The 23,035-nt window shown below is 32.4% G+C and overlaps 1 protein-coding gene across 1 annotated transcript in view; it reads left to right on the forward strand.

Annotated features, from left to right (window-relative positions):
• The first annotated feature begins 715 nt into the window (after positions 1 to 715).
• LOC148629229 (uncharacterized) overlaps positions 716 to 23,035 on the forward strand; it is a 32,545-nt gene continuing 10,225 nt past the window's right edge. Inside the window, exons 1-15 of the mRNA XM_088546486.1 lie at positions 716 to 828; positions 7,271 to 7,826; positions 8,156 to 8,318; positions 10,015 to 10,154; positions 11,998 to 12,137; positions 12,990 to 13,274; positions 14,101 to 14,175; positions 15,295 to 15,465; positions 16,206 to 16,325; positions 17,105 to 17,248; positions 17,483 to 17,689; positions 18,609 to 18,773; positions 19,408 to 19,540; positions 20,546 to 20,706; positions 21,360 to 21,470. Coding sequence (XP_088402612.1) covers positions 7,361 to 7,826; positions 8,156 to 8,318; positions 10,015 to 10,154; positions 11,998 to 12,137; positions 12,990 to 13,274; positions 14,101 to 14,175; positions 15,295 to 15,465; positions 16,206 to 16,325; positions 17,105 to 17,248; positions 17,483 to 17,689; positions 18,609 to 18,773; positions 19,408 to 19,540; positions 20,546 to 20,706; positions 21,360 to 21,470 — 2,481 coding nt within the window. The 5' untranslated portion in view covers positions 716 to 828; positions 7,271 to 7,360. The remainder of the gene's footprint in view (positions 829 to 7,270; positions 7,827 to 8,155; positions 8,319 to 10,014; positions 10,155 to 11,997; positions 12,138 to 12,989; positions 13,275 to 14,100; positions 14,176 to 15,294; positions 15,466 to 16,205; positions 16,326 to 17,104; positions 17,249 to 17,482; positions 17,690 to 18,608; positions 18,774 to 19,407; positions 19,541 to 20,545; positions 20,707 to 21,359; positions 21,471 to 23,035) is intronic.

The raw sequence follows: 23,035 nt of genomic DNA on the forward strand, positions 1-23,035 counted from the left end.
TTTTCAATTCATTTTACGAGTTTTACGATATTAAAAGGTGTAAAGTGATATTTTCTGAATAAAATCACTGTTATGATTGTTTTTTGGGAAGGGGTAGGTTTTTCACTTCAACTGCCATAAGACATTAGTAAATATTACAATGTTTTGACTCCGCCACTGTAAAGCAGACTCTGGTTGTCAGTTTTTGAATGATTTCTATGGTAGTTTTAGGGCCAGTAGCTTTTTATGTTGGTATCCTGAAGGATTTTGCTTCTTTTTTTCACTTTCACCAGAAGATTCCTATGTTCTATAAAATGAACTAGACCATATAATGAACATACTTTTTGAGTTTTCTTTTTCAATATCTTTACTTAGAGAGTAATCAAGGGAACCTAGGTTATAGCGGTAATCAAAAGAATGTAATCCAGGGACATAGACCATGCAAACGTCGAAAACAGACATACGCAACAAAGAACATAAAGTAACTAAAATCATACATACAAAGTAACGAAGGCAAATGAGCATCTCGGACTCCACTAAAAACTGGGAGCATGGACCAGGTGCATCGGTAGGGTAAGCGTCCTCTCCTTTTCTAGAAACACCTGCCGCGTTGTTCATAAAATGTTGATAAATTGAACTTGGCAACAATGCGCTCCATACTATTATTTTTTCGATTGATCCCAGTGACACGAGTGCTTTTATTAATAATGATATGTCCTCATTCTTAAAACGCTGTGTTACAACAATTGTTTATTACCAACCACCAACCACGCACCGGGGATGGCATGAAAAACAGCCAAATTTGACTATTTACTTTAAAATAATTCTATATAAGCCAACCGGAAAAAGGTAAAGTAGACATGCATTTATATGTCGAATCTTTCGGTTAAACGCTTTACATGGTTTAATGTGCCTATATATTATTAGCGTCCTAAAATATTTTTGACAATTTGTTTAGTATGTACAGTATATTGTACAAACTACAGTACATTGTAGGTCATCCAACATGTCAAGATACTGAATAGACCTTTTTCATATCTATTTTTTCAAAATTTTGAGCAAAGGGAAGTAACTCCAACCACCTGGTCCATGCTCCCAGTGTATACTAATTTTAGTGGAGTCCGACTTTTTCATTTACTTTGTCTTTGGTTACTTTTTAGACAGTGGAGCCTCTACAGGGTAATCATCCACACATCCAGTTTGCGTCAAAAGCATATGGAATTGTGATGGAAACGTCTGATTCGTTACGACAATGTTGGTGAACTTATCCGCAAATGTATGACTATTAATGTCATCGCAAACTGTATTCACAGTTAATAAACTGAGCCGTTTTCTGTTCGTGTTACATATTAGCTTGACTGCATATTTGATAGTAGGAGCAAGCCCCTATGCTTGAAAATGTATGGGTTTTATGTTGGCCAAACACAGAACAAGTCACAGAAGTTATGCCAAAGTTGATGCATCGTCTACCAGATGTTTGCAAAATAAATAATTAAATCTTGGCTGATATCATAAATATCCCACATGTTAAAAAAGGCATTGAATGTTCTTAATTTTTTAGTTTCTACAAAGAAGGCCCAGTGTGAATGGATATGTTTCACATCTGCCGTCTGAAATGACATCATTATGATTTAAAATGTGCCGGACCGAATCATGTGCCAAAACAATCTTTCTCGATGTGCAAAAATAGTCTTTTAAGTTTGTTAAATGTGTATTTTGTATTAATTCTGAATGATATTTAATTGTTATTTGTTACATCAGTTACGATTTCAATTGTATTTGTATCATTTTGTGCATTTCTGTATAAAAAATAATTTCACTCAACTTCCACGTTACTAATGTAATGAACTGTTTCCGACATGATTCCGTATGTTATTGACTCAAACTGGATGTGTGGATGATTAGCCTGTGGCTGCTCTTCCACGCATTCGTGGACGGAGAGCCACTGCCTACTTTTTATGTATTGTTTTGGTTATTTTATGTCCTTTGTTGTGTGTGTGTGTTTTCCATGTCTGGGCTTTGTCCCTGGATTACATTCTTTTGATTTCCACTAGAATTTTGGTTCACTTGATAACCCTTTCCAACCTGACACTGGTTTACTGTTCGATTGGAGCAATGGATGGTAGTATTCTTCAAATTCAAATATTTGACTTATTGGGGTTGCTGTAAAAATGTAAGTACCTGGATACTTTTAAATAACTTATTTCAAACCATTTTTACCCAAGTAAAAAAAAGTTTAATAAGTGTCATAGGTAAAAGTTTACTGTTCTTTCTATCCCCAATGTGATGGCAAACCTGGTTTTCATGTGTTATGTCCCTTTGAAAAACATGCTGAAATGGCATGCATTAGGTAAATCTGTATGATAAACGACTATTAAATATTTAATCTATATCTTTTGTATTCCATGTATTTGTTTCTTGCTTTACAGTCTTCAATCTCTACTGCAGCAAACAAATGTAAAATGTACAGGTACCACATCATTATGCTACCATTTGTTACATATATACTGTATTTAAAGATTATCTAATATTTATGCATAGGCACCTTTTCCTTTTTCCTTTCTGTATCTTTACATCCTTTATTGAGCAACCAAGCCAGATGTCCTTAGTGCATGTCGATCAAAACCCATCACCAACGTATTTCCCAAAATGTCTACACCATGAATGTTCTGTAGCAGGACAGCCTATCTGTGTTGTAGTAGGTAGTGAGATTTAAATAGCCAGTTAATTAACTTGGCTGAAAGATTAATTCTGGAGTTGAATTGGTTTGTTGCTGGCTTGTCACAGAGCAGTCTAGGGTTTGATCCTTGGTTGCAGAGGTATAATTTTGTGAAGCAAATTGGCTCTCCCGTTGGATTTGGTGCCCAACTGAAAAAAAAAAAATCCACAGGGTTTGTGTATCATGTGAGCTAGTTGTTAAGAGGTGTTCATGGTAACATAAATAGACTCATGCGGCAGGATGGTCTGCTTGCATTGTAGTAGGTAGTGATATTTCAATTCTGTAGCTGAATCAATTTGTTGCTGGCTTGTCACCAAGTGTTGTGGGGTTCAATCCATTATGGCAAAGGTGTGATTTAATTAAGCAAATCATGCTCGCCTGCTACAGTTCCTTTGACAAACGTTGCATGCATAGGTAAATATTATGGTATGTTACATGTATCAGGTATTATATATACACAAAAAGCAAGACAGTTACAGACTAATGTACAAGGGAAATATGTTTCCAGTTGTTGCAGACATTATAATTCAATAATGTTCAGTACTCAAAAGTTTAATTCTTTAAAATCTAAAATATCTTTTGAAGATTGGATATGGTTTTGCATTGGTATTGCATCTCAACAAATCACAAAAACACAGCTTACTTGAAATCTAAAAATGTTTGACCACACATCTATACATGTATCTTTGATGGCATATAGAAACCTGAACAGCCTTTAAAATTAATGTTTGTAATTCTCAATACAGTCTGTATTGCACATTTAATATCCATGGTTAAAAGACTGTGAGTGTTTATCAGAATACTTTATTGGCATTAAAAACTCCCATCACAGACAGACAGCTATTCTCAATATAGTATCATAGGTTTCACACAAGTTTATACTATTAAAAAATTCAACACTTTTGTATATCACACATAAAACTTAAGAAGTACTTATTATGGTACAAAATTTATGTAATATGTAAAGCACCACTTTGCCAATACAGTTATGGTGAATGATGTTTTTAGTTTGTTATATAGCTTATGATTGGAAGCTGAGAGAAACTGATTCAAGCTGCTGATGAGCATTAATAATGTGACACATTTTTGGTGAACAGAAAGATGATTATCTGCCCTACACACCCATTCCCTCAAGTTCCAAGACAGCATCTGACAGTCTAAATTCACTCTACATGCTGCAGTCAGCCATCTTAGAAAGTGCAAGAATCTTGCAATGTCAGGAAAAAGTGAATGATTTTATTTGGATGTTATCAGATTGATATGAATAATGTCAGAGGATTTCCAAAAGCCTATCTGCAGCAGTTAGTAAGAGATGAAACAAACGACTGCCAATGCGTGGAGCTTGTCATTCCTCTCCTGACAAAGGGCTTTGTCATAACTACTGTGGACCCGACAAGGATTTACATTTCTTCTCTATTTTCCTTATATTGTAGCTGTACCATGGTCATGCCCAGTATTATCAACAGCTTCATCTCTTTGCTTAGTTTTCTCCATTCAGTGTTGCTTTTTCTCATGCACTAGTTTCTAAGAGGGATTGACCCACCATTAACAGAAACAAGTGCATATGCATTTCTGTAGAATTTTAAATCTGAATTTTATACAGAATAATGATCAAGCAAAAACAATAAAGCACTTTTTATATTCACACCAAGGATTTTATAATAGTCACAGGGACTTTCTACGCTTTCTGTTTGATATTCAGACCAAGGATTTTATAGTAGTTACAGGGACTTTCTACGCTCCCTGTTTGATATTCACACCAAGGATTTTATAGTAGTCACAGGGACTTTCTACGCTCCCTGTTTGATATTCACACCAAGGATTCTATAGTAGTCACAGGGACTTTCTACGCTCCCTGTCTACAGTAGAAAGGTCTATCATAACAAATACTACAAAAAAAGTTGTTTTTTTCCCTATGACCTGTTTGCCCTGTGTTGATTTTCACTGGTTGTTCCACCCTGATTAAAACAATTAAGATTGTACATTATTTTGCTTGGTTCTTTTTTTTTTTATACATTTTGATGTGTTAATTCAGTAGTATATTTTACCAGGAATAAATCAATAATTTTTATGTTTGTTGATCATTTTCAGGCATTTTTGCCAGATTTTCAGATGCGTCTTGTTTTATCCATTTCTAAGCATGAATATTTTTTGCCTTGTGACCCTCACTTTTTTTTCAAAATTTCATTACCCACACCTTAAAATGTTATATGGGATGTTTATTTTTATGAAATCCTTGTCATTTCTTAAGTGGTGTTTAATAGATAAAACCTATAGAAAATATAGAGAACTTTTTTTCCTGTGAAAATTTCAAATGCTTATATCTCTAAAATGAGCACTTACCCTTCTATTTTATCTTCTTATACTGTTCTAGCATAAAAGATCAATGCTCATTTTGCCCTCGGCCGACACCAAAAGTAAAAGTAAAGTGAAGTCACCCTCTCATTGATAATTCAGTAGAAAGTACAAAGCATTTAATTTCATCTTTTTTGGTTCATAAATGAAGAGTAAATTCTCCATTTCCACGGAACATTTCTTCAGCTTGAGACAAGTTTGTACCAACCACTACAGTCAGATTTGTCAGTAATTAATTTTGAACATGATGTATACTCTAATCATCCTCTTGATCAAATTAAGTCTAGAGATTGGATATTTGAACAAGAAATTATATAGATGAAGTGGGAAAAAAAACAACAAAATAAAAATTCCAACAGAATAAATTTGTTTCTGCCTGTAATAATTTTGTAGCACAGTGCCTACATTTTTGTACTAAAAAATGAAAAATCAATAGGTCATATACAATGCTTTTCAAGAAGTTTTGCTTTGCTCATTCACAAATTAACTTTGCTGAATAAATTTGGAAAGGGGTGGAGGCATAGAAATTTAATTTCATGTATACATGTATATGATACTGTCAACCATTCAGTCAGTAGGCTGATTCATTTATCTATAATATTAAGATACTTATGTAGCTTAAAGAAAACTCAAAGAAAGTAAACATATAAAAAATGCTTGCTTACTGTGTACATGTATGTAACATCTTATAACACATAATTTTTAAGAAAAGTGTGAGTGAATGATGCACATTCACTTCTCCCTGACCACTCCACTTCTCTCTGGTGTCTCATTTTTCTCATGTAGCTTGAGCCCTGACATGCATTTGGGGTTTGGTTTAGCCAGGTCTTACTGTAAATATAAGTAACAGTATATATTTTTCGTTGTATTTAAACATTTACCTATAGATATGTTGATCATTTAAGAAAGAGAAAATCTATAATATTAATGGTAGACACTGTCTATGTAAGTTTCACTTGGTTAGTGGTGTGATGGTGTTAGAATTGATTTTTTTGTAATGAGATAGTCCCTAGTGTTTTCTGAAATTACTTTGTGTATAAAACATTGGTGATTTTTAATGATTATATACCTTCTAGTGTACATGTGTTTACGCCATTCCTCTGATTTAAATACTATGATTTTGTGAGAGAATATATTCTGTCATTCACAATGCTATGAGTACATTATTGTTAAAGTAATATACTTCTGCTGTAGAAGGTATTGTTATTACTATATTAGAATTATTATATCTGCCGACTGTCATTTTAATTTCACAATGCAACAATAATATTTATCATTATAGTGAATAACTGTGGGTAGCTAGTCTCATGGATTATTTACATGTAATTGATTCTAAAAGGTTATGCTGATACTTACGTACAGAATTCTGGTTCATGGCATACTTTTGTACTTGTAAAAAAGAGAAATTTTCACATGTTAGTTGGCGTAAATCATTGATTAATTGACATTAGTTTACAGTTTTGGACTATTAGACATGTACATATAGGAAATTATATTCTGGAGTATGAACAGAGTCCTGAGCCAGAGGTTTCTGCACTTGTTGGAGGTCTTAGTTCAAATATTTGATATCCCTTGCCTAACACCACCTGTCATTTGATAGAAGCTTATCAAGGATTCTGGTATTTCTGGAAGGTTTTCTTTCCAAATTTTATGATTCCTGATGGAAATGAAAACTTCGTCAAATAAACCAATGAAACAATCTATTATTACATGTTGTTCAAATGATAATTTCTTGAAGTCATTTGCCTTTTGATCAGGTTGTCTCTATTCTGGTAATTAAAGCGCTGATCTAGCCTTTACAAACTACAAGTTCATTTATAACTGATCAGCCATCATTAATGACTACTATATTTATACTGACTTAGATGTACTGAAGAGGATTTATTTCATCAGATACAATGTAGCTTATAACATGGTATTTCTGTCTAATATAATTTGATGGGGAAATATTTCATTTTAAATTTATAGTATATTTTGTTGGTGTTGATTTTTGTGAGATCAAGCATTTGATTATTTATGCCTTTTTTTGCAAATAACAGATTTAGTAGTATTTAATCGATAATGATGCAAGAGAAATAGCACAGACACAGTGATTATGTTTTGGTGACTGATTTATGTCAATTACAAAGAATATTTCCATTCCATTGTCACACCTTACTATATGTAACAATTTTATGGATTTTATTTTGATCTTTACTTCATGGTCTTGTTTTCCAGATGAATTTAAATGATGGACCACGAAAAAGAAAAATGTTGTATGTTAAATGGATTTAACCCATTGTATGGGTTCATTTAGCTGATTTAACCATGAAATATCACAACACTCATGGGACTGCCATTGCTTTGTCGGGAAATAGATCAATTGCTACCAGAAATGAGGGAATATTTTGCAATGGAATATGTTTTGGAGACCAACAGCTGAAAGCTAACCAGAAAGTATGCCTTGAGCTTTCAACCAAAACATCATGGAGCGGTGCACTTGGCATTGGTGTAACAACTAATAACCCATCAAAAATAAACCAGGCAGACTTGCCCAGATTTGCCTACCATAACTTATTGGAAAGGGATGGCTATTGGATTAAGGCAGTGAATGAGAAACTTATTCAGAATGGTTCAAAGTTGATGATTTATAGTAGTTCCTCAGGGTCATTGCAGCTGTTTATTGATGGAGATCATAAAGGGGCATTACTTAGTACTATACCAACAGATAAACAGTTGTGGCTTGTGGTGGATATCTATGGTAATACAACTGGGGCAAAATTTGTTAAGCCAGGTAAGTAGGTATATTTTGTCTTTTCTTTTCATTTCCATGATTCATTTGTATTGTCATCTTATTGAAGAAATTATGAAGACAGTATTGTTATACATGTAGTATCAATCCTCTAATGCATAGTTGTTTGAATACCATGGAATCATCTAGAATCTGTAGATTTTGACCAACCAAGGTACTTTAGTGTACATATAGATATAAAGTCCACTGGTATAGATTTGCAAGGTCATAGGTCTAGGACAAGATTTTTATTACATATTGAAGGGAAAGCTTCTTTGCCTTTCAAATGTCTATTTAATTTTGTATTAGAGTTGTTTTGTCTATATTGGCAGATGAAGCGCCAAAGGAGATTCTTGCCAGGGGCCCTGAGGCTATTATGGCTTATGAAGAGGCATGCACCTCAGGGATCAAAGTTGTTCATAGGACCAGACTGATGTTAGTTGGACATGAAAGAGTTGGTAAAACAAGTCTAAAGAAGTCCTTGATAGGATTGGAGTAAGTTTACTTGCTCGTTATGATATTGAATACTGAAGCTCCCTTTTTGTATCCCCATTTTTCAGTAACCCTTTTATCTGATTACATTTCTGATATCAGGATGATCATTAAAGATCCTTTGTTAAGATCAACTTTATACTGTTCCCTGAAGAACAGTGTGAAAGTGGGTAGCGTAATCTTGTCAATAATGGCATTCTAGCATGTTGTAGGCAAAAATGAAGGCGCATCATTCAGGTGTTTAACATTTACTAGTATTTAGGAAAAAATTAAAAGAAGTGGCAGGGCATTCATAATTCCTAAAAAGGGACAGGTTTTTAGCACCCCCCTCCCCAAACAATCTGTAGGAAACACTAAACAGTGCATTGAACCATAAAATATAGTTCAAAATAGACTATATAGTATATTCTTGTATTGCATTTACTACTCAGCAATTTAATTCCTTCTCACCTCAAAATTTTGAATGGGTTTTGGTGTCTCTGGTACCTGGTATATTTTCTATACTTTTGTTAAATAATAATAAGATCATTAATCCAACATTATAAATTGTTAAAGTATGCCTAAGTTAATTTTGTCTTTAGCTTTCACAAATTGTTATTCTTTTACTCATGAAATATTTATGTTGTTTAAAGTTCAACTGTTGAGGTAAAATGTTGATTTCTTTGTACTTAAAAGATTAAACATATCTTGTGTAAAAAAGAATTAGTAATTACTTGATCTTTAAAGGAAGAAGTGTTTGTTTACCTTAATGCATAATGCTGAATCAATAGTAGAATAGTACAATAGCATTGTGTTAATTTACATATAATAGCTAAGACCATAAATAGCAGTGGTAAATGATATTATTAGTTCATCAGGCTGTCAACTTGCTTTGTTAATGGATGACTTTGAACTAGTTCAGTAGTTTTACAACATTTCTGCCTTGAAAAAGTGATTATCTTGAGTTGTGGTAGTGATAAATACAAGCCAATTTTCAAGCTAGTGGCACAACAATTCATTATCTTTATCAGGGCTGAATATTGGAAATATGTCTCATCTCCAATATTAATGTAAGGAAAAAAATAACTTAGATGAAATTTAGTATGCAGGTTTTAGCTTCATAAAATGTACAGTGTGACTTTGTTTCTGTTATATGCCAGCACCCTCCTTTCCTAAATCATTATATTTAGTTTTATAGCCAATATAGGATTGACACTTTCCTTCTAGCTTGAATGTTAAAAGGTTATTGAAGTACAATTCATCAATAACCTTTTAGCAAAATGAATTTATTTTTTACCTGACATTTTCAAATAGTAAAAGTGACATTGAGAATGACCTTGTTTAGCAGAAATTTGTCTGGACAGGTAGTTGCTTGATAAATATTTAATTAATGTAGTTAAAACTAGGGCTGCCATTCTTCAAACAAACTTATTATTTGAATTTGCTACTATTTATTTTCACAACTAACTCTCTGTTAAAACATGGATTCCATAATTAAAGGTGTATTTAAACATTTTTTTTGCTTATGAAATGAGCAAAAATAAGTTGATATATACATATTGTAAAGGATGTACTTCAGCCATTTATCAGAATAAGAAATTAACGAGAATCAGGAAGATTTCAACATAATTTCTCTGGTTACTTAATTCAGTAGGCATTGATTCTCCAGCCACATGAAAGACAAATGAATCCATTATAACTATATGATATATGATTACAGACATGATATTAATGAAGCTGCTACAGAAGGAATAGATCTATCATTCTCCTGTTCCTTCAATAAATCACACAGATCTACATGGCAAGCTGAAATCCAGGGAAATAAACACAACGATCGTCAGAATGATAGTGATAAGATAGGTATAGACTAGAATAAGATTAAGTAATAATATTTAAACTATGTCTGTCCACCAGTGTGTCAAACTCTTTTCTCCTCTTTTCAATCCGCTTGATATTTTGTCACAAGCTTTATGCGTCATATCATAGGATTTGATTTTAGGCTTTGATGACAAGGTGGATGACATGATTTCTATTTTGACCATAAACTAAAGTTGGGGTGCTAGGGGTATCACTGGTGAGCATTGGTTTACCGATTTCTTGTTGTCTCCTATATGCATGATTGTACAAGGTATATATACTATACACTGATATTGTTTCTATCATTCAATGGAAAAGCATTGAATTTTTTTTAAATGTAGGCACAGTATATTTAATTAAAATTTATCCGATTTGTTCAGCACCAAATTTATTTCTTCTTGTTACATAAAATGCACAGGAAAACATGGCTTCATCGTATTCTTAGCTGATTATGGGCACTACCTAAAATAACGGCAAAAATTTACAGACACTGTATACAAAAATACAGTACAGCTTAAACTTCTTAAACCTAATGATATTAAATAGTTTGTCAATTGATATTTGAAAAAATAATTTTGTAAAATTAATTTTCCTTTCCTTGTTTGTTTACCCGGGACGTGACTTTTTATGAGCAACTCGGCGGGTGTTTCTAGAAAAGCAGTGGACGCTTACCCTACTGGTGCACCTGGTCCATGCTCCAGTTTTTAGTAGAGTCCGAGTTGTTCATTTGCTTTTGTTACTTTGTCTGTGTGATTTTAGTTACTTTGTGTTCTTTGTTGTGTATGTCTGTTTTCCATGTCTAGTCTTTGTCCTTGGATTGCATTCTTTTGATTACTGTTATAACCTTGGTTCCCTTGATTACTCTTGAACTATATATCAATAAGAAGTGTTGTAGAAATGTTTATTTGAATGATTTCTGATATAAATTTTTACTAGAGTTAATCCTACAAATGTATTTTTATGCAAAATTCACAGTAAAAATAATAATGTATGTTCTTTTTGTAATAATGAAAAGGAATACAGTTGAACATATATTTTTTGATTGTGCAATCATATTTAAGTTTTTGCAAAATGTTTATCACTGTCTGCAAAGGTTTTTACAGGCTTGATTTTGAAAAAAAAAAAGATGTTTTCCTTTTGGATGATCCCCAAGAAGGACTGCTATTGATTGTCACAAAGAAATATATATATATAAATGCAAACGTGACAAGAGGCTTCCAATCTTATTAGATTTATAACATAAATTTAGAAGCTTATATGATACTGAATTCTATATAGGCCAGACAAATTTCAGGGAGGAAAAAGTCAATCAATTGTGTTTCTGGGGAGAAAATGTTTTGAAAGTAATAGCATTAAAAATAGAAGAAGAAAACTTCCAAAAATGTGAAAACTCCAACTTAGCTTTACAACAGATTTACATGAAAACTTGATCAGAATTTTGCTAAACCTTCAGAATTTGGAAATTTATATGAAAAACTTCTGTCATGTTATTCTATGGATAAAAAATTACCACATCAGTTCTATGCAGAAAAGCCTAAGGGAAATTCATGCTAAGTTTGGTTGTAATTAGTCAAGTAGTTTCAGAGGAGATTCCTGAAAATTGTTGACTTCAACAGATGTCAATGGATGACAATGGCAGACCCCCAAGTGATGGCAATATTCACATGTATCTTATATGGTCCTTTGGGCCAGCTGAGCTAAAAAAACTTTTAAAATGCAAGTAATAAATTGTACTATTCTCTCTTACACTGGTGCTGTTAAGTTTACTCATGTACTGATCAGTTGAAATAGTTTAAATGATGGCACTAATCAGCAGTGGAGTAAGTCAAGGAAACTTTTTTTACAGAGAACTCAGATGCTTTAGAAGAGCAATATTACTATGGGTTAGCAGAAAACATTGTTAAGGAGATGACCAAACAAAAAGCTATAGTAAAATCTCGTACTTCTAGTAAAGACAGTCTGAGGATTTTATCTCTTGGTAGAAAGGTAAGATATACTCACTTAGTGGTATATAAAACACATTTAAATTATGTACTTTGAAATTAAAAAGTAGTCACTTGTATTTAATTTAAAACTATGAATACAGTGAAACCTCGCTATATGAACCTCTTTGGGCTTCAGAATTTGTCCCATTTAGACAGGTGTTCAGTTTATCCAAGTAAAGAAAATATTAAACTGATATTAAAGGACATCAAATCTTCTGGTCAAGACAGGTTTTTGGTTTATTCTGGGTGTGGTTTAGACAGGTTTCGATGTAAAAATGTTTATTGGATTTCTGGATACTGACTTCTAATATCCTTTTCATTGAAAAATAGAAATTCTTCCAAAGAAGCTATATTGCAGTTCAATAGTTCAATATTTTATTAAAGTCTCACCACTTGTAAAACCTAAGTACAAATTTAGAAATGATATAAAACATCCATACAATACAAGTGCCATTCAATTAAGAAATATGAGAGACCATGCATACAGCAGTATTAAAAAATACATAGACATGTACACAATAATAAAAGTGTGCAGTATATAAAAGTTGTTCCTTCTACTTAAAACAATGACCAGTTTTCATAAAAGTAATATCCTTAAAAAAAAACAAATCACTGATTGAAATCACACTTGAAAGATCTGTTTAATTGCACGTATTTAGTAAAAATTGGTAAAAAGATTGTAAAAGGAATGAAAATGATTTCACAATAAAATATGTGACAATTGGAACATATAGCTGTCAGCTTAACCAAACACTTAAGTTAACTGGGTTAAGTTCTTAGCAAATGATTAAATTTTGTGTTTATTACAAATTTTTGATATAGCACCTTTTTCTATTTATATCATACTTCACAGAGTGACAAAGAGAAACAAAACGTACGAGGAAGCACCCAATCTTCCACTAGTTCTCAGTGTATACCACCAAGTATGGTGGTAGATGTTCCTGATAGAGTTGTAGAACTTGTCCAGGAGATGCTAGACAAACAGGAAGGTCAAGTGTCTCCTGGGAAAAATTTAAAATATAGCAGAGATTCAAAAGTTGAACCACCAGAGACTGTTGATAAGAAGGAACTAGAAAGAACAGTTATGCTCAACATTTGGGATTTTGCTGGACAAAGTGCCTATTACACAACTCATCAGGTATTTATTATCAAATTCAAACTTTTCTCAAAACGTTTACTACATAGACAGTTGTACTAGGTATATATATATCAATGCTTTATAAAGTATATATATATTGCATGCTTATTTATTAAGGAATCTTTTTGCATTTTATGCTCTCAACACATTCCAGAAATGTCTGGAGATCAAGGAATTGGTTTCTTGAGAAAATATGTTTCATATCATCAAAATGAATTGACCTGATGTTTATTCCATGCCACATGTTGTGACATTATATAGAGTGATACCCTTTGTTTTTGATGGACATTTTTTTGTTACAGTCTTTCTGTTCCTTGGTAGTTTCTAGATACAAACTTGAGAACAGAACATAGGATCAAAAATGTGTTGTTTTTTTTTTAAACTTAAAGCAGTTTTATAGAGTAATAAATTTCAGATCAATTTTAATTTTCTGCACAATCCCATTTGTAGTTCTCAAGGTATTCTGTTTTGAACTTATGTCATCCCCCTTTTTTTGATTTACAGATGAGAACTGATCAAAGGATATTATTAAAACTTTGCACAATTGTTCAGTACATGTACTATAAAACACAGGACAAGATTTATATATATTTTATTGAACAATGTCACTTTTAGTTCTTAGGTTACTTCGTCTTAAACAGTTACTGAATTGATATGGCAGGCCATCAAATGGATTTTAAAGCATGTTATTATTAAGACTTTGTATCATTCAGTATCTATTTCTATTAAGGTTTATATTTTGATGTATTTTTAACCATCAAGATGTAAATATATTTGGTTTTTGAACCCTTTTGGGATGTAAGTAAAAATTTTTGTATATTTACAGGTGTTTTTAACCTTTCGAGCTGTGTACATTATTGTGTTCAATTTGTGCCTTGATTTGTGTAGTAGTCAGTCAGAGGTAAGCTGTTCTAAATCTAAGGAGAATTATGTAGGCATTCTTTCTTGTGTATATACTTAAAAGTTGTTTAAAGTACCAGTAAGAAATTGAATAAAAAATGATTTTGATTTTTGCCAATGCAGCCCAGGATTATTGGGTATACATTTTATATATGTTACTTTTTGGGGTTTTAAAGGTAATACAGTTATGATATTGAATGCTGCCTTCTCAAATATCTCAAAAATGGTAACGGCCAGATTCACTCACAATAAACCTGGTAAACTATGGTCCTACGATATGGTTGGGAGTCATTCTAATATGCACTATATGTGAACATTAATAGGAAAATTTTAAAATTGGAAAGAGTAATGATCATAATATTATAACAAGTGCTGAAGAACACCTAGACTTAACAAGTGTTGAAATTGTACTGCGCAAAAGTTAAATCCTTAGGCGTCTTGGCATGAGTGATTATACTTTGGGCGTCTTGGCATGAGTGATGATACTTTGGGCGTCTTGGCATGAGTGATGATACTTTGGGCAACTTGGCATGAGTGATGATACTTTGGGCGTCTTGGCATGAGTGATGATACTTTGGGCGTCTTGGCATGAGTGATGATACTTTGGGCGTCTTGGCCCAAGTGATGATACTTTGGGCGTCTTGGCATGAGTGATGATACTTTGGGCGTCTTGGCATGAGTGATGATACTTTGGGCAACTTGGCATGAGTGATGATACTTTGGGCGTCTTGGCATGAGTGATGATACTTTGGGCGTCTTGGCATGAGTGATGATACTTTGGGCGTCTTGGCCCAAGTGATGATACTTTGGGCGTCTTGGCATGAGTGATGATACTTTGGTTATTCATGATTATTAATGGATTATCAAGATGTTCTTCGTTATTTATCGATATTTTCAACATGAATTTTTAGATTCTGTTATTAGCTGATTGATATCAAAGTTTGAAATTTTGACAGGAGAAAGTTTGAGAGTGGAATTACAGAACTTATTTCACAGTTTGAATTATCAAAATTTATTATGCTGGGAACATTTGATAAAACACTGCTATCTATATAACAATTAAGAAGGAATATTACATTTGTTTTAATTGAAATTGATGGACAATATTCTGTTATTGTAGAATGATATGAATACACTTGATTACATGGATTATTGGTTGAAGACAATTCATTCCCATATATCAGATAATACCAGATCTCAGCTTGACAATACTAGACTGTCACCACCAGTGTTTATAGTGGGAACACATAGGAATAGTCTTGGGCAAGATCCTCATGTACTGGATATTTTGGTTAGTAGTTACCTCAAGTTACACTGTCTAAGACTATGGTTATCAATGGTTGTTAATGCATCCTAAATATACGTAAATTCAGCTCTCAAATTAAAAGCTATGCTTTTAGTTATTTCATATTTTATAACATTGTCTTCATATTTTCAGTATGATTTTGCGTTCCACTACTGTCACCTTCAGGCATTTGTGTCAGGAGCATTATATTTCACTGCTTTCTAGACACAGGTATATGTGTATATGCTAGAAACACTTATAACTTGTGGATTATTACTGTGTATCTATCTGCAACATGAAAACTGTCTTGTTCAATGTGTCATAGTTTCCCTTTCATCTTTCGTCTACCTTGGACTTGACTTTTTAAGAGCAACTTGGTGGGTGTTTCTAGAAAAGCAGACAGCACTTATCCTACCGTTGCACCTGGTCCATGCTCCCAATTTTGAGTGGAGTCCAATTTGCTTATTTACTTTTGTTGCTTTGTATGTTGTGTGTATTATTTTGGTTATTTTATGTTCTTTGTTGTGTAAGTTTTCCATGTCTGGTCTTTGTCCCTGGATTACATTCTTTTGATTTCCACTGGAATCTTTGTTCCTTTGATTACTCTTGCAAACTCTTTATGGGAATAATTGGTAATTAGGTAAGTAATTCTGTTCTATGTTAGTAACTTGCTAATGACTAGTAAAAAATTAATTTCCCATTCAAAATAAGGTTTAAAATCATAAGAATTTATTTTGTTTGCACAGGTAGAGGAAAAGTTCAGTGTTATACGTGAGTTTCTACAGGAAAAGCCATATTCTCAACATATAATAACTCCATTCATAGCAGTAGAAAATAATCTTGATACTGGGATAATAGACATACAAGTGAGTTGTCTTCTTTAAATTTATTTTTTTTAATAATTGTTTTGATGTATCAGTTTATCTATAGTTTAGGTCATTTATAATATTTTTTGCATATATAAGGGATCTGTTTTACAACACCAAAATAAATTCTGTGAAATATTATCTATGAGCTTCAGTACCATTCAACATGAAATTCAGACACTGTCAATAGTACAGTGACTCATGGTTTAGAAAAACCCACTGAACAAACAATGCTTTTTCAGTCTACAAATGTTCAATTTTACGTAACAATAATCATATCTGTTTTCTCATCTGCATTTTTTTAGGAAATCATACGTTTATCTCCCACTACAATCGACTGAAGAAAAAAATCTTGCAAAGTGTAAATTTCATGTACAATCTGTATATTTTTATCTCAAAAGCACAACATCTAAATGAAAAAGTAAGACTGTTTATGTGATCAGTGACTGTTTCTGAACAAGAAATAAAACTGAATTCAGTAGGTTTTTGACATGCATGAATCACCTCCTGTCAGATGTCTATAAAGACTGCTGCATAAGTATTTAGTGCATCACTTAGCATTTGCCAAAACAAATATCAGGAATACTTTGTATACTTTTTTGCCTCTAAATCACCAAATTTTTCACCCTCCAAAAACGTACCATAGGATGTATAAAGGTAAGACAACATGAAATAATTCAAGTTAATTATACAAACTGAATTGGTAAACTAGATAAAAATTATTAGAAGAGAAATATTTGTTGAAACATGCAACCTAATTGTTTTGATTCTCCCGTTAGATAGATACTTTGAGACAAAAAATAGAAGATATAGCAACAGAAGAACAATACATGGGTGAAACAATTCCTTTAAAATGGCTGAGATTTGAACAGGAAGTGTCAAGATTGGTTGTCAAGGGAACAAAATATGCCTCATATGACCAGGTATGTATGAAATGATGGAACAAAATGTCGTTAAACTGTTATTATTTACTAGTTGCTTAAGAACATTGAACAAAATATGATCTTTCTTGGATCTAATTATTCAATACATTTTATTTGATTATTTGGAAAATTTCTTTAAAAAAGATTGTTTAAATAGAAAAACTAAAATTGTAGTATTGAAAATTCTACTGTTCTAATCCTAATTTTGTTTTTACTTTGTAATTTTTATTATAGATCCAGGAAGTTGCCAGAACTTTAGGAATTGGTACCATGAAAGAATTCCGAACCATGTTAGAGTTTTATCATGACTTAGGTGTTATATTGTATTATGGGAGTGCAGGAACCTTAGATACATTATTGTTGAATACCATTATACTGAAACCCCAGTGGCTTGTTGATATGTTCACAAGGATAGTTACAGCCAAACCAGCTAATGATAAAGTAAGTTAACAGCTAATGTTAAAGCAAGAAAGTATTGTTTAACTGTTAATTAACTGCTAATGACAAAAGAAGTTGGTACTCATTAACAGCTAATAGCAAAGTATGTTAACATTCATTAACAGCTAATAGCAAAGTATGTTAACACTCATTAACAGCTAATAGAAAAGTAAGTTAACACTCATTAACAGCTAATGACAAGGTAACTACTCATTAAAGGTAAGCAAGCACTCTCATAACAGTTAATGACAAGGTCAGGTTGTACTCATTAACAGTTAAAGACAAGGTAAGTTAGACCTCATTAACAGTTCATAAGGTCAGTTTGTACTTATTTATATTTTTACTCTGCCAGTTGTCAGTGACAATGTAACATCATACTGACATTGGGTTTTCTGATTAATTGAATTTTAGTTATGATAGTCTTGAGTATGGAAGTCCAGTTTTCACCATTGACTACCCAATCCAGTTTGCTGTTGAATTGTGTATTATTTCTGCCTTGACCTTTAAAACTGTTACAATCCTGTATTGTTGTTTTTCATTCAGGTATCTACCAAATTCTTTTCTTGTCTTTGTCTGTCATGTTTTTTCAGTTACCTTGTTCTTTGCTTCTACACATAATTCATTTGAATGGAAAGGAAAGTAAATTGTATCAATACGCATTGCACCTGAGGAAACTTTGTGTTTCATTACCTGTCGAGATTAACAAAGTGTTCAAGGTCTGGTGAATAACCAATCTGAAATTAAGACTTTCCTCAAACTCTCTTCAGCTCAAATTTTGACCAATCAAATCACTTAAAATTGAAGATTTTACAAAAAAACCTCACAAATTTTATTTTTGACCTCCTCTTGAATTTTTTATCATTATTTAAACTTTCTATTATAATTCAATGATAACTTCATGAACTGGTATGTCCTTTTTTAGTGGAATCTATCTAAAGATAGATGGAGAATGTTGAATGAGAAAGGGAAGCTTGAAGAATCTCTGATAGACAGTATATGGAAAGATTCACTAGAGGAAAAATTACTGTTGCTAGGGTTGATGGACAAGTTTGATCTCATCTGTGAATGTCTGTCTGAAGAGTCAGAGGTATGTATCTCCTATACTGAACTATTGAATATTCTAGCTTTCCCCCAATTTAATGCCCATCAAAGATTATATTTTAAGTTATGATGGAGATAAATTTCCTCAAATTATCTGATAAACAGTATATTCACTTTTATCAGTCGACATTGTAGTTGTATTAAGAAGATTAAAGTGAAGCTTAAAAACACCATGGAGTTTCTGCAATGAAGTAAAGGAACTGCATTAGAATTTAACCAATCATAAGCAAAATATCAGTTCCTCATCATTCAAAACTTAATTTTTTGTGATAAAGATATGAAAAGCAATCGCTTGTCAATATGTTAAATTTTATTTCATGAAACATTTTAAGTAGCAGTCTTTAGGAAAATGAGACAGGTGATTCATGAATGTTAAAAACCTTTCAAATTCACTTTTCAAATTCAGAAACAGTTACTGACCACAATCATCAGCCTTAGTTTGTCATTCACATGTTGTATTTTTGGAATAAAAATTATATACTGTATTAGAAATTGGAACTTTGGAAGGATTATCATTCTAGTCATGATATAAGTGGAAGATAATGTATTGTTTTCTCAAAAATACAGATCTGAATAAATAAAAAAAATATTGTCATGTAAAATATCTTTTATATTTGTAGGTTGGTTGTGCAGGAAGATATAAACCGAAGATGTTTTATATTCCATCCAGAATAACCACAACAGAGAAATCTCTGTACACCTCTCATCCCAACCATGCTGTGTTCTACTTCAACTTTAATGATAATCTTCCAGGTAGGAACCACAACAGAGAAATCTCTGTACACCTCTCATCCCAACCATGCTGTGTTCTACTTCAACTTTAATGATAATCTTCCAGGTAGGAACCACAACAGAGAAATCTCTGTACACCTCTCATCCCAACCATGCTGTCTTCTACTTCTACTTTAATGATACTTTTCCAGGTAGGAATCTCTGTACACCTCTCATCTCAACCATGCTGTGTTCTACTTCAACTTTAATGATAATCTTCCAGGTAGGAACCACAACAGAGAAATCTCTGTACACCTCTCATCCCAACCATGCTGTCTTCTACTTCTACTTTAATGATACTTTTCCAGGTAGGAATCTCTGTACACCTCTCATCCCAACCATGCTGTCTTCTACTTCAACTTTAATGATAATCTTCCAGGTAGGAATCTAGGTCATTTCACACTTTACTTTAATGATAATCTTCCAGGTAGGAATCTAGGTCATTTCACACTTCAACTTTAATGATATTCTTCCAGGTAGGAATCTAGGTCATCTTTAACAATAATCTTCCAGGTAGGAATCTAGGTCATTTCACACTTCAGCTTTAATGATAATCTTCCAGGTATAAATCTAGGTCATTTCACGCTTCAACTTTAATGATAATCTTCCAGGTAGGAATCTAGGTCAACTTTAACCATAATCTTCCAGGTAGGAATCTAGGTTATTTCACACTGAATCATCTGTACTGTGCAAGTTGTTTTGTCCTGCTTCTGGTTTCACCATTGAAAAGTAATCTTGGTGTAAATGTGGGTTTAAACAAATTGTTAAGAATTAGATACATGTAATTTATATTTTTTTGTCTGTGACTATAATGACTTAAACAAACTATTTTGTTTACATTTAAGGAAAATATTCTTGGAATTAAAATTTATTTTTACATGTCTAATGTAAATTATTTGAAGGTTAAGATTTCTAGCAGTTGTTTGTCCTTCTTTTAAAAGACATAGTCATTTTTTTATTTTATTCCTTGGATCATGTATTTTTTAGAGGGATTATACCACAGAATGGTTACAAGAATGATAAGGTGGTCACAGGAATCATTTGGTAAAGAGCCTCATGGGATGATCAAAAATGCTGTCAGATTCTACTTTGATCAAGAACATGATTTTGTGTTAGAATTGGCACCCTCAAAATGCCACAGAATAAAGGTACAGTTTTTTACATGAATTGTATCAACATTGAATATACTATATCATATTACACTGTATGTACTGTAAATTCAGAATTTATCATATATATTAATTATTGCAATTATGTAAAAAATGATATTTTAATAATTATGATTTTTAGGGGGAAAAAAATCTTGCATCAGTCATTAAAAGTGTTTTATTTTTGCAATTTTAGGTCAGTTGCATTTTTGTCAATAATAAAAATTTTCACAATTTCTGGAATTTACAGTATACCTTACAGGGGATCAGAGATTTTATTTTTTTATTTTTTTCTCAAAAAGATACTACTGAATCCTTTATTACTGCATAAGTATCATTGTTTGTGGAGTACCAGTTTTCATGGTTTTCATTACTTTGGCAAACCATAAGATTTGATCCACAACAAAAAGGAAATCTTCCATTCATTTGAGTAATGGACTAGCTGATTCCACGAACTCAAAATCTACAAACTGATGTTTTTTCCCTAACACCACAAAAACTGGAACCCATGAATAAAAGTACTTACAAACACAGTGTAAGACATCTTGGCTTTCCTTGCTTTTGAGTACATGCATTGAAGTACCATTAATAGAAAGTTTGGATGAGTTTAACCAGGTTTCATGTCTTTTCAGTCTGTTTATTTCTGTTTCTAGGTTGTAGTTATAAAAGTGACTGACTTGGATATAGATTTAGAAATGGAAGAAGAGGCTGAGAATGAGGAAGACAATGTTGTCTTTTTGCCAAAATCTGTTGTCTGTGCTAAGGTTTGCTCCTTTTTATTTGCCCATTTTTTGACTGATTTTTTATGTTAATGGGTATATCCCTGTCAGTCAGTCTGTCCATTCACACATTGTGCAATAAGTCAAGATCATCTTTTAACAACTTTAATAATGTTTCTCTAAAACGTTTTTTTCTGGATGGAAGGAAGCTCCTGTTTGTTTATCACTGTTTTTTTTCCTTTTTATAACCATTTTAACGAAGTTGCTGAGGGTATAATGTTTTAACATGTCCATCAGTCAGTCCAATATGAGTTTTTTGTGCTTTTGTCTAAACTCTTCCAGATATTGAGCTAATATTTTTATGTTGGTCTACAATTATCAGTTATAGTATAAGTTTTGTTCCACTCCGCTGATTTTTTAAAAAGGACATTCCTTCAAAACTGGGGATTTGTCATTTTTCAGCTGGAAATTTGGTTTGAAAAGTGGAGTTTTTTTTTTTATCTGTGTTTTTTTTTTCATGGTGTAACAAGTCAAATTTATGTGAAACTTATGAAAACTTTGTTTTAAGTCTGTTTTCATGAGAAAAAATGCTGAATACTTTACTTGAATAGTTGGAAAGACCTTTTTGATGAAGTAACACTTGGACATTTTAATGATTTTATTTATTATTGACAATTCAGTATATCAAGGATTTACAGATAGCTCCTTGGATATATCTTCAATAATTAGTTAAATAATTTTCATCTAAAAATTGTCACTACGTGCAACTGCTACTGTTGCATAAATATGCATCAAAATGATTTCATTTCAAATAGTCATTACTGACTTGGTACCACTTTAACTTTGACTTCCACGCAGCATTGAATTTGGAACAGTCCTTTGCTCTCTTGGCAGGAGGTGCTGAAAATGAAATATTACGTTTCAACATTTTGATGGTTGATGATTGTGAGAGTGCTCCAAATAGAAAAATTCACTTAGTTCCTCCATTGACTTGGATGAAAAAACAAGCCATACTTCGAGTCATTTTCAGTGAATGCATGGTCAATGTTTCTATAATCATCAAAAGATCATATGTCCCACTTCAATATTGACACCAGTCCCAATCAACGGTAATAAATGTTTAATCAATTAAGCGTGTGCCACTAAAACTTTGGATAATTGTCAATCATCTCCTGTTGTTAAATAATCATCACACATCTTTTAAATCACGTCTCGTCGATAACCACTAAAGCCCTAAATTACTGTTTGTGACCCTAATTCTCGGTAATTAACAGTTCACCTGTCTACCCGAGATCAACCGGAAATGTCGTTATTTGATCCTCTCAGGTCTTTTCTTTCAGTATATAAAAAAAATGGCATCCAAAATTTTTTTACGATATAATATTCAGAAAGCGGTAGATTTTCTGTTTCAACTGTAGAACAGTAAGAAGGTTCTAATTCCGGTAGAATTGAACTACCGCTGTATGACATTAAGGCCATTGGACTTTCAAAAAAATAAGTGATCTACATTTTTTCTGAACCCTTGTAGTTATTGAGCTGATTTTTGATACTTGAGTTTAACATCATGAGTTCCAGACCAAGTTTATGTTTCATTCTGCTTTACTTATTTT

Source organism: Perna viridis, chromosome 1 (assembly GCF_037379345.1).
Source record: "Perna viridis isolate PV_CMFRI_1.1 ecotype Kerala chromosome 1, ASM3737934v1, whole genome shotgun sequence".
NCBI classification, from domain to species: domain Eukaryota; kingdom Metazoa; phylum Mollusca; class Bivalvia; order Mytilida; family Mytilidae; genus Perna; species Perna viridis.